Source organism: Palaemon carinicauda, chromosome 19 (assembly GCF_036898095.1).
Source record: "Palaemon carinicauda isolate YSFRI2023 chromosome 19, ASM3689809v2, whole genome shotgun sequence".
In the NCBI taxonomy this organism is placed as follows: Eukaryota; Metazoa; Arthropoda; class Malacostraca; order Decapoda; family Palaemonidae; genus Palaemon; species Palaemon carinicauda.
This window is the reverse complement of record NC_090743.1, coordinates 82,945,966-82,958,465: the sequence shown is the minus strand read 5'-3', so window position 1 is coordinate 82,958,465 and position 12,500 is coordinate 82,945,966. Positions and strand designations below refer to the sequence as shown.

At 36.9% G+C, this 12,500-nt stretch overlaps 1 protein-coding gene across 1 annotated transcript in view; it reads left to right on the top strand.

The window, feature by feature from the left end:
• The window catches only part of LOC137659104 (fibrocystin-L-like), a 194,302-nt gene that overhangs the window by 90,814 nt on the left and 90,988 nt on the right, over window positions 1-12,500 (top strand). Inside the window, exons 6-10 of the mRNA XM_068394184.1 lie at window positions 7,773-7,936; window positions 9,528-9,748; window positions 10,103-10,200; window positions 11,074-11,170; window positions 11,889-12,056. Of these exons, the coding sequence (XP_068250285.1) occupies window positions 7,773-7,936; window positions 9,528-9,748; window positions 10,103-10,200; window positions 11,074-11,170; window positions 11,889-12,056 (748 nt within the window). The remainder of the gene's footprint in view (window positions 1-7,772; window positions 7,937-9,527; window positions 9,749-10,102; window positions 10,201-11,073; window positions 11,171-11,888; window positions 12,057-12,500) is intronic.

The window sequence follows — 12,500 nt, the reverse complement described above, 5'->3', positions numbered from 1 at the left end:
AAGTAAGGGACATTAAATATTCTTCTATAAGAGAGGTACTATAATGCTGTAAAAGACAAAATAAACATCATTAAATTTATTACAGCATTATAAATTCTAAGGGTTAATATTAATAAAAAACCCCAATTCTGGAATAATATTTTGTCATATTCCATAAAAACAAACTAAAAGTATAAATGTTTTCTGTTAAATGGTAAACTAATTTTAATGGGAGCCTTGGGCCTGGATCATGCTGCTAAGTTTCTCTATTCGGTGTTCAGTCTTAGAAAGTGTTACCCTCAAATCATGTTCAGGTTGTAGCCGATTTCTGATTTTTTTTTTGTTTTGATGGCAGTCAGGGCTGCAAACCCTGATTCACACAAATAGGTTGCACCGAAAGGCAACAACGCTTTCACAGGTTCACCTCCAAGGACTGGTTTCTCTTTTTTTACAGCAGTCCAGAACACGCCGAGTGATTGTCGCTGAAAGTTGAAATGAAGAGTTTCATAATGCTGCACCTCGATGAGCTCCTCTTGCAGATTTCGGATAGAAGACTCTTCTTCTGAGAGGTCCTCGGCGAGGATATCGAAGGGTCTGTGCACCCATCTGTATTTCTCTTGCAACTCTCCATTCAGAATATACCTGTCAAATACCTCACTTAATTTCTCAAGGTGCCCAACAATGACACTTTGTACGTCCAAAAGTGAGGCATCTTCTTCATCTTCCAAAAAGAGGTTCAAGAGTGGAAAGGGCACAGTTTTTCCCCGTTCGATTTTTCCTTTCCACAGCATCAGCTTTGCCTTGAAAGCCCTGAGCTTTTCTGGCACTGAGATATGAGTTTCATCTTTCCCTTGCATGGACATATTCAGCAAATTCAACTATGAAAATATGTCTGTCAGATATGCCAGTTTAAGTTCTCTTCAATGTCACTCTTCCCTTGGTACTGTACATATACCAAGAGCTGAGCATCGTCACCGACATCGGTTGACTCGTCCAATTGCAAGCAGAATTTTCCGCTCTCCTTGATAGCAGCCACTACCTGTTCTTTGATGTCTCCTGACATCTCTAGAATTCGTCGGTTAATTGTGTTGTCTGACAGTGGAATAGTTTCTTTTTTTTTTTCACTGCAGCAATCTCCGGTAATGGCACGAATCATATCAAGGGCTTCTGGCTTTACCAACTTTACCCCAATTGTGTGTGGCTGCTTACACTTAGCAACTCTTTGCAACGAGATGGGATGCAAGTGTTGCTTGTTGAACGGAAAACAGTCCTGTGTGCATAGGGTTGTCTAATCGCTGACGCTTCAGTTGTTCTTCTTTCCTCTTGAAATACTCACGATCTTTCCCCGCCAGAGTTGGATGTTTTTCCTGGAGATGGCACTTGAGCTTATTTTCTTAAAGCATCTCGTGGCTGAACACTTCCCCACATACAACGCATTGCGGTTTTTCGACCCAATGATTGATGAGACACATAAACCTAGTGCCATGAAATTCTTCTTTGTACGTCCGCTTTCTGGACATCGCTGAAGAATCTGAAATTAAATATGTAATTGTTCAGTTATAAGGGGCCCAAGGAAAGAGAAGAGGAGGGGGCCAAGGAAAGAGAAGGATCGTTGAGAGAATAGGAAAGAGGGGGGACGCAGACAAGGAAAGATGACAAGGAAGAATAAAAAAAGAGGGTAGGTAGCAAGGAAAGTGAAGGGGCAAGGAACAAAGAGGAGGAGGTGTAGAGAGGAGGGGAGGTGTCAAGGAAGGAGTAACAAGGAAAAGAGTTGTAATATATTTGCAAATCGCAGTGAATAAGACGAAGCAGAAATTGAAAAAAATCAATGATATACAGCACTCTAAATCTCACCAAAACAACAACCTCAAAAACCAACCATGTACAATACTCCAAATCTCTAAACAACCGCCAAAACAACAACCTCAAAAACCAGCGACATAAAATCCTCCAAATCTCTAAACAACTGTCAAAACAACAACCTCAAAAACCAGCGACATAAAATCCTCCAAATCTCTAGACAACTATCAAAACAACAACCTCAAAAACCAGCGACATAAAATCCTCCAAATCTCTAAACAACCGCCAAAACAACAATCTCAAAAACCAGCTACATAAAATCCCCCAAATCTCTAAACAACTGTCAAAACAACAACCTCAAAAACCAGCGACATAAAATCCTCCAAATCTCTAAACAACCTCCAAAACAACAACCTCAAAAACCAGCTACATAAAATCCTCCAAATCTCTAAACAACTGTCAAAACAACAGCCTCAAAAACCAGCGACATAAAATCCTCCAAATCTCTAAACAACCGCCAAAACAACAACCTCAAAAACTAGCGACATAAAATCCTCCAAATCTCTAAACAACCGCCAAAACAACAACCTCAAAAACCAGTGACATAAAATCCTCTAAATCTCTAAACAACTGTCAAAACAACAACCTCAAAAACTAGCGACATAAAATCCTCCAAATCTCTAAACAACCGCCAAAACAACAACCTCAAAAACCAGCGACATAAAATCCTCCAAATCTCTAAACAACCGCCAAAACAACAACCTCAAAAACCAGCGACATAAAATCCTCCAAATCTCTAAACAACCGCCAAAACAACAACCTCAAAAACCAGCGACACAAAATCCTCCAAATCTCTAGACAACTATCAAAACAACAACCTCAAAAACCAGCGACATAAAATCCTCTAAATCTCTAAACAACTGTCAAAACAACAACCTCAAAAACCAGCGACATAAAATCCTCTAAATCTCTAAACAACTGTCAAAACAACAACCTCAACAACCAGCGACATAAAATCCTCTAAAACTCTAAACAACCGCCAAAACAACAACCTCAAAAACCAGCGACATAAAATCCTCCAAATCTCTAGACATCTATCAAAACAATAACTTCAAAAACCAGCGACATAAAATCCTCTAAATCTCTAAACAACTGTCAAAACAACAACCTCAAAAACCAGCGACATAAAATCCTCTAAATCTCTAAACAACTGTCAAAACAACAACCTCAACAACCAGCGACATAAAATCCTCTAAAACTCTAAACAACCGCCAAAACAACAACCTCAAAAACCAGCGACATAAAATCCTCCAAATCTCTAGACATCTATCAAAACAACAACCTCAAAAACCAGTGACATAAAATCCTCTAAATCTCTAAACAACTGTCAAAACAACAACCTCAAAAACCAGCGACATAAAATCCTCCAAATCTCTAAACAACTATCAAAACAATAACCTCAAAAACCAGCGACATAAAATCCTCTAAATCTCTAAACAACCGCCAAAACAACAACCTCAAAAACCAGCGACTTAAAATCCTCCAAATCTCTAGACAACTATCAAAACAACAACCTTAAAAACCAGCGACATAAAATCCTCCAAATCTCTAAACAACCGCCAAAACAACAACCTCTAAAACCAGCGACATAAAATCCTCCAAATCTCTAGACAACAATCAAAACAACAACCTAAAAAACCAGCGACATAAAATCCTCCAAATCTCTAAACAACCGCCAAAACAACAGCCTCAAAAACCAGCGACATAAAATCCTCCAAATCTCTAAACAACCGCCAAAACAACAACCTCAAACACCAGTGACATAAAATCCTCCAAATCTCTAAACAACCGCGAAAACAACAACCTCAAAAACCAGCGACATAAAATCCTCCAAATCTCTAAACAACCGCCAAAACAACAACCTCAACAACCAGCGACATAAAATCCTCCAAATCTCTAAACAACCGCCAAAACAACAGCCTAAAAACCAGCGACATAAAATCCTCCAAATCTCTAGACAACTATCAAAACAACAACCTCAAAAACCAGCGACATAAAATCCTCCAAATCTCTAAACAACCGCCAAAACAACAACCTCAAAAACCAGCTACATAAAATCCTCCAAATCTCTAAACAACCGTCAAAACAACAACCTCAAAAACCAGCGACATAAAATCCTCCAAATCTCAAAACAACTGTCAAAACAACAGCCTCAAAAACCAGCGACATAAAATCCTCTAAATCTCTAAACAACCGCCAAAACAACAACCTCAAAAACCAGCGACATAAAATCCTCCAAATCTCTAAACAACTATCAAAACAACAACCTCAAAAACCAGCGACATAAAATCCTCCAAATCTCTAAACAACCGCCAAAACAACAACCTCTAAAACCAGCGACATAAAATCCTCCAAATCTCTAGACAACTATCAAAACAACAACCTCAAAAACCAGCGACATAAAATCCTCCAAATCTCTAAACAACCGCCAAAACAACAGCCTCAAAAACCAGACATAAAATCCTCCAAATCTCTAAACAACTGTCAAAACAACAACCTCAAAAACCAGCGACATAAAATCCTCCAAATCTCTAAACAACCGCCAAAACAACAACCTCAAAAACCAGCGACATAAAATCCTCCAAATCTCTAAACAACCGCCAAAACAACAACCTCAAAAACCAGCGACATAAAATCCTCCAAATCTCTAGACAACTATCAAAACAACAACCTCAATAACCAGTGACATAAAATCCTCTAAATCTCTAAACAACTGTCAAAACCACAACCTCAAAAACCAGCGACATAAAATCCTCCAAATCTCTAAACAACCACCAAACCAACGACATTTTCGACCAAGTGACCAGCGCAAACATACAAATAAAATAACATCTAATAACACAATAAATGAAATAGCAATAAAAACAACACAAACTCACAAGAGGTATATAAAAAGGAAGGGGAGGAGTAAAGGGGATGTGGCAAGGAAATATCGAAGAGGAGGGGGGGGGGGCAAGAAGGAGGAGGAGAGGAGGGGAGGGGTAAAAAAGATGCAGGAGAAGATGGGGCGTGGAAAGACGGGGAAGGGGGAAGAGGAGCAAGGAAAGGGTGGCGAGGGGAAAGAGGAAAATATAGGAGGAGAGGGCATGAACAGTGGCCCCTCCTCCTTCCCTTGCCCATCTCTCTCTCTTTAGATATGGTGGGGGGTGCTATGTGGTTTTAGAAGCCTCAATTATGAACACTGTGATAGGCTATCATCCACTGACATACTATGGTGCAATACTTCGTCAGCAAGGGAAGTACTCAGTTTCTATTGTCAGCATACCACTTCTTTTTCGTGAGTAATTAAGAATTTTAAAGAAACAAAGACTGAGTGCAACCTATGCAGCACATTCGAAATCACTATAGAGGTATAAATGCATCAACTTTCCGATATAAGACGAACAAATAGTAGACAGTGTTTCCAGCTGTGGCAGTAGGCTACAGGCCTACAGCTGTCGTGGATGCCTGGTTGGACGTGGACGGTGATGCTGTTCACGTATCAAACACATACGGCACTCAGGGATACCACCATTGAAATTTTTTTTTATATATTTATATATGAATAGATATATACAAGTCGATAAATAAAAATCCACAAATACGTTCATTTATTTTTCCTTTACTGCGAGTTCTGCCATATTCTTAATTATTATTTTTATTTCGATATTTTGAGATTTTGGCGACCCCAGGGTTGGGAACCTGGCAATACGTAGTGCTAGGTATACAGTTAATTCTAGCAGTCTTGCCTTCTCAATCTTAATCAACTCTACACCGTATTCTTGAGGTTTTATTCCACCTGTGATTGGATTAGGGAATGTTCTTCCTAATCAGGCAGTTGAATCGGTGGCGGTTTTTTTTTTTTTTTTAATGTTGAACAGGTTGACACAAGTTTCTATTCATAATTCATACATGTCAGAACTTTTTTAATGCTGTTACTGATCATAAAATATTTTATAGGTAATTCTATACAATAACTCCGCCAGCAAGTTATCAAATTTAAGTACTTTTACTAATAAGAGGGAAGTCCAAGGTTTCGTTTGATATATAAATTTAAGCGGCGCTAGGTCTAGAAATGGTTTAAAAATCAGAATTAAATATGACACACCTGAAAAAACAAAGAACCTGGACTTCATAACACTCTCAAACTCCTCTTCAGATTGAGCTCTCGCTTGTTCATTTGCATGTTAAAAACATCGATTATGTCATTATTACATCATCCACTGTATTCTACGTAGCAAGACGTCACCCAAACGTCATAGTTTTTAATCAATGATTATCCACATTTTACTTTAGGCTAGCATTTTAACAAAACTAGAATGACTTTACTTAAATACCCAATCAGGTGACAGTTTTACTGGCAAACTAACACTTTTCGAGACTTTCCACACAACTTCCACCGCTAATTTTTCAGACTTTTGAGTGCCATGGGGAGTGAGAACCTTCAACATCTGGTGAGGTTTCTCATTTACCATCTACTTTAACACCAATTTCTGTGGGATTCTCTCAAGTTCTTATCTCAGTTATTTAAATTATAAAGAGTTTGTTTTGCATTATTGTGGTAACATCGAAAGATTAATAAAGTACTGCTAAGATTACAGTGTTATTAAAAGTGAAAGTGACACAATTTGCCCTACCTGTGGTTGTAAGTGCCTACTTGATATTAACAAAAATGCATTTTGGAGTAACAGATGGCATGTTGTATTGAAAAAAAAAAAATTGTAGTTTTTATGTATCCATTTTTAAGGGAACTTGGTTGGAAAAGTCTCTTTTACATATAGAATGTAAATTGTTACTTGTATATAATTATATTGGTGTTAGATTTAGTTATAAATTTGTTGAAAACGAATAAGAAATTCTCATAAAACTATAAATGATTGGTGCTCATTCATTCGTGAGGTTATTGTGCATTGGCTATTGAGTTGGAAAGGTGCAGCTCACCTTTACCCACCAACCTTATTGCACAAAGTGTTTTAGGCTGTCTTATATTTAATATGGGGGTGTAAGGGGGTTCACATTGGGGTGAAACGTTAGGTAAGGTTAGGTTAGGTTAGGTTAGGTAGTTTGTTTTGGTAGTTTGTTTAGGTTAGCTTTTTTAGTACTAATTCTACATGGGCCATTATTCGTATGTTAAAACAGATTCTTTAATTATATTCCCCACCCTAAAACCCCAGTTTCCCACTGGAGGTCCCCCAAGATTGGAAAAGTTAACAAATACGGTAAAAATACTGTTCCTCCTCAAATAAAAAAGGTCAGCTTTAGATAAAGCACTAAGTACCTCATCAGAAAAAAATATCAAAATTATTACTGGCGTAGCTATTGTATAGAATTACCATTTTATATTCTTTATTCATAACTGCTCATATGGTTTATTTCTTTATTTCATTTCCTCACTGAGCTATTTTTCCCTGTTGTACCCTTTGGCTTACATCATTCTGCTTTTCCAACTAGTGTTGTAGCTTAGGTAATAATAATAATAATAATAATAATAATAATAATAATAATAAACAGAAATACCAAGATACCCGAATCACTCTTCAAAATTCCATGTTTTATCTTCTGTGAGAGCCATAAGAGTATTGTTATATTTCCAAGAGTAGAATAAAAGACAAGAATTAATTCACAGTAGAGGGCTGCTAGGCTAAAGGTAAATAGTCATATGTTGTCGAATATTGAAAAGAGAGAGAGAGAGAGAGAGAGAGAGAGAGAGAGAGAGAGAGAGAGAGAGAGAGAGAGAGAGAGAGAGAGAGCCACTAGTAAGGGGATACAGTACTATTTTGAATATATTTTCATTGTTGCATTATTTTACTCTTGCTACTCAACTGTATTTTTTTTAAGGATTATGTCAATGAATCCTTTTGATTCATTCTAAAGCAAGGATTTTTAATAACTATAATTCAGGAAAATGGATTTGCTGTGTTCAATATAAACCTTCAGGACCCCTTTTTCCGCAGTTTGCCCACTGGGTATCACCAGTCATAGAAAGAATGAATCCAAGATGGGACCTGCCTGGCCAGTTTACGGAAATGACAGGTTACCTGCATACGGACAGGTACCAGATGACACAGTATTCTGATCCTTTGGCAGATGACCTATCGTCTGGATCTGTCGTGACTGGGTGAGTATTCCTCCATCAGACAAAGCTATATTATAACATGTTACCAAAGATATAATAGTAACATTGTTTCAATGGTAGAGTGGTGACATGGTAGCTTCAGTATATAATTTTGAATTTAGAACTTAGTATGACCAATGTCCAGTAGGTGAAGAATGGTTCCAGAAGGAAGTAAATTAACCACAAATTTAAGAGTAAATCTGACGAAGAGGTAGCAATCATAACGGCCCTTCTAGGAGAAGCACACTCTAAAAGCAAACTATTGTTCTATATAGTCTTGGGTAGTGCCTTAGTCTCTGGACCATATCTTCCATTGTCTTGGATTGGAGTTCTCTTGCTTAAGGGTACACTGAGACATTGTTCTATCTGTTTCCTTATTCCCTTTCCTCATTGGACCATTTTTCCTTGTTAGAGCCCTTGGGCTTGTAGCATCCTGCTTTTCCAAGTAGGGTTATGGTTTATCTAGTAATAATAATGATGAGGATAACTGGGAGATGTTATGATTACCTCTCTCTGCCATGTTTATATATATATATATATATATATATATATATATATATATATATATATATATATATACACACACACACATATATATATATATATATATATATATATATATATATATATATATATATATATATATATATTATAATTTAGACTTTGTTCATGATCAGAGGTAAGGGCTCGGTTAATAGTTACCAAACACATGAATAATAATCATCTACTCTCCATCTAAATGAGACTTGGATCACGCACCAAGGCTATGACTGTTGATTACTAGGCAGTTAGGTCTACTCATAGTACACACAGACATTTTTGTTGTGTGCCCGTGAAAATCTTCTATAGCCTGAGCGATGCTACTTGAACTCTGACCCACCAAAGCAAGGGTTGCTGAGCGCTCCAATTAGCTCTTCGAAGACAAGAAAAAAATAATCGCAGAAAGTTGTAGTTGTAGGTAGAAATATTTTAAAATTGTCACTGTTTAATTGTTTATCCACTTAGCATCATAACACCAAAGTTTGTCAAAGCGTACAAGTTTATGTATTGGTAATTTGGTGTAGTTATAAATTAAAATTTTTGAAGCAAGGGAAAAAATTAATATTGTGGACGTTGGTCATTTGAAATAAAAATTGACTCATGCTTTTTATTTTCTTTTGTAAAAAGAGCTTTTCAAACGAATGGCTAAAACGGCATGATTATAAAGGAACTCTCCTTTCCTATATTATTTGGTACCAGAATCAACTTTGAAAAGCTGGATACCCAAGTAACTCTTTCCAAGCTATATTTGATTAAGTGAGAGGTGCAATGTAAAAAACGTAATTTTAATCAGAAATTCTCTCTAGAAATATACTGTTCGCAATCGTATTTCAGTAAATACAGGCGACCGTGATTTTTACCCTACTTTGCTATTATCTTTTACGTGTTGGTGACCGTAATATCACTTACTCTTTAACGTTATTATATCCGTTTTTAAAACGGTAAATTCCTGGCAACATTTATTCAAGAATTTTTACCGTTTTTACGGCAAATTTTTTAGTATAGAATAGGAAATGGCAAATACTGGAATAATTCCCCGTCGTTAAATTTCCAGGGTGTACGTTGACAAAAGCGAATGTGAAATGGTGAATGCCACGAGTGGAGAACTATACGTGCCTCTCACTTCTAGAACCCTCACTTGTCGAGTACTTAGTCCGAACATAGGTCCCATGAACGGCACCGTTTACGTGACGACGAGAGGTGCGGCCGAAACCAGGTGGTATGGAATGTACTCGGATTCTCAGGACAAGCTCTATCAGTACCACACATATGCAGGTAAGAATTGCTACACGATGCTCTTTCTCGTGTTAGTTTTAGGGCACCAATAGGAACCCTTGCCCCTGGTCCCCACGGTTTGTTGAAGGTTGCACTTACTGTAGGCTTCCCTCTACCATGGTAGAGGGTTGATCTTGGTCCCAGCCCATTTTGTTATCTGTTTTTGAAATAGAGTTTTATGATATGATTTAAATAATTTTCATTTCTGATTCTTACAGATTATTATAAACAATTATTGTTGTAATAAAACAGCCAATAAAGGAAGGATCTCTGATATTATTGATTTTCTCAGCAATAAAAATAAACAGCTAGCTACTGTAGACATCACTACATAATTTGACTGTTTCTGAACAGGTGTGAACAGCGTGTCTCCAAGCACCGGATCACCTGGTGGAAATACACTGATAACCGTCACAGGTGTCGGATTCAGCAGTATTCCTGGAGCCACAGAGGTTAGAAAGTCCTTTTGTTTTCAACTATTTTATGATAAAAACACCAATTTCTCCAACAATATTCTTCAAGTTTAGATTCCAGAAGTACCATAGCAAAGGATCATCAGGTTTACCCATTTCTTTATTTGTCGACTTTATTTTCTTACTATCGTTCTTAATTATCGTTCAGTAAATACATTATTCAATGGTATTCATTTTATGGTTCAGGACCTTCCCGTGTACAATTTCAATTTCGAATGATCGGAATAATCATTTCTTTATGTTTCGTCACTTTGTGTTCATCGGTATTAACTGATTATGACATTACTAATTTATGGAAATAGTTTATCGTCTTACCATGATTTTAAGACTTAGACTACCAAATAATAGCAAATTTGGGTAATTTCATATTAATTATTTTCATAATTCTTTGTTGAGAGAGAGAGAGAGAGAGAGAGAGAGAGAGAGAGAGAGAGAGAGAGAGAGAGAGAGAGAGAGAGAGAGAGAGAGAGAATTTTGTCTTTAGTTAAAGAACGTCTTATTATGCCAAATAATCGAACCAAATTTCCCCATGACCACATTCATCTTCTCAATCATCCTGTACAGCCTCTGTACCATGGTCTTCCACTTTCTTGGGTTAGAGTTCTCTTGCTTGAGGGTACACTCAAGCACACTATTCAATCTTACTTCTCTTCTTGTTTTGTTTAAATTTTTACAGTTTATATGGGAAATGTTTATTTTAATATTGTTACTCTTCTTAAAATATTCTATTTTTTTCCTTGTTTCCTTTCCTCATTGGGCTATTTTCCCTGTTGGAGCCTTTTGGTCCATAGCATCCTGCTTTTCCAACTAGGGTTGTAGCTCAGCAAGTAATAATAGTAATAATAATTTCAGGTTAGCGTCGGAGGGGCCGTGTGCGACATCCAATCCATCTCTTACGACTCGCTCACCTGTCTGACACCTGCCGAAGACGCCACTTCACCGGGCCCACGTAAGATTCATTTTGACTCTACTGATATTATTACCTTTCTCCTAAGCTTTTACTGTGTTTTTTTTTCTCTGCATATTTGGATTGGTAAGCTATATGAGCTTGTCTATTTGTAGAATTATGAATATTTGTTTGTTGATTAGTTTTTCTTTCTCTCTGCCCCATTTTTTATTTCTTTCACCTTTGAGTACTTTGTTCTCGGCATCTTAATGGCTGCATTGAGATTATCATAAGAATTTTAGATAAAAGCAACAACAACAACAACTAGTAATAATAATGATAATAATAATAATAATAATAATGATGATGATGATGATGATGATGATGATGATGACAACAACAACAACAACAACAATAATAATAATATGGCCATGGCTAATGAGACCAAAGCTTTCATTATCATGGCTTTCGACAATGAGTTCTATTTTTCCAATCACAGTTTGCCAAACCACGATAATAAAACTTGGGATTCTTTAGTCAGTGATACAGTATAATATAATCTATACAGTGATCACATTTGTCCTTCAGGCTTTGGTCTTGCTTAGAATGAAACTCCACGTATTTTGTCCTGGTAATAGCATTTATGATATTAGTTCTTTCAATGAGTTTAAGCGTGCATTTTAAGTTAATACACCTTTAAGACTGGTACGATGTATGAATGCTTGTACATTCTGGATAGAAGTTACATGTAAATATCCTTTTTTTTTTTTATCCCCTACAGGAGAAAGAGGGTTCCTCTGGGAGTTTTGGGAAGGAGTCTTCCCAGACCTCAACAACGACGAGGAATGGTATGCTTTGAACTCCACCCATGACAATTACTCTTTCAGTTACATGTTGGATATAAATTTCAATATAGAGATGTCTGCTCCCTCTACTGGCAGACTTACAGGTAGGAATGGCTGAAAGATACAAAAGGTTTGTTCAGGGATTGCTCTATTTAGGCAATCTCCTCTCGGGAGTAATATATTGAAATGTTAATTTAGTCTGATACTTCTGATTGCTTAACGGTTGGCTGAATGGAGCTATCTGATAGACAAGAATAAGTGATCGGTTACTGTTTACTGATTATTGATTACCAAAGGCGTGTGGGTCTAATCAGAATCTGCAATACTGTTATACTAATGTACCATAGAAAGGCCAAATGTAGCTTTGTTAGTAAGTAATTCATACAATATGGCATTCTTAGGCAGAGCAGAGCCTGTGACCTTTATCAGAAGAGGAGGTCCTGTGACATACTTACTAGATTTTGTATCTCATGGTTACAATAGGTAACTAATGGGGAGAAGTCACCGTATTTAAACATTTTACTTAATACAAATATCTCTTCTTGAGG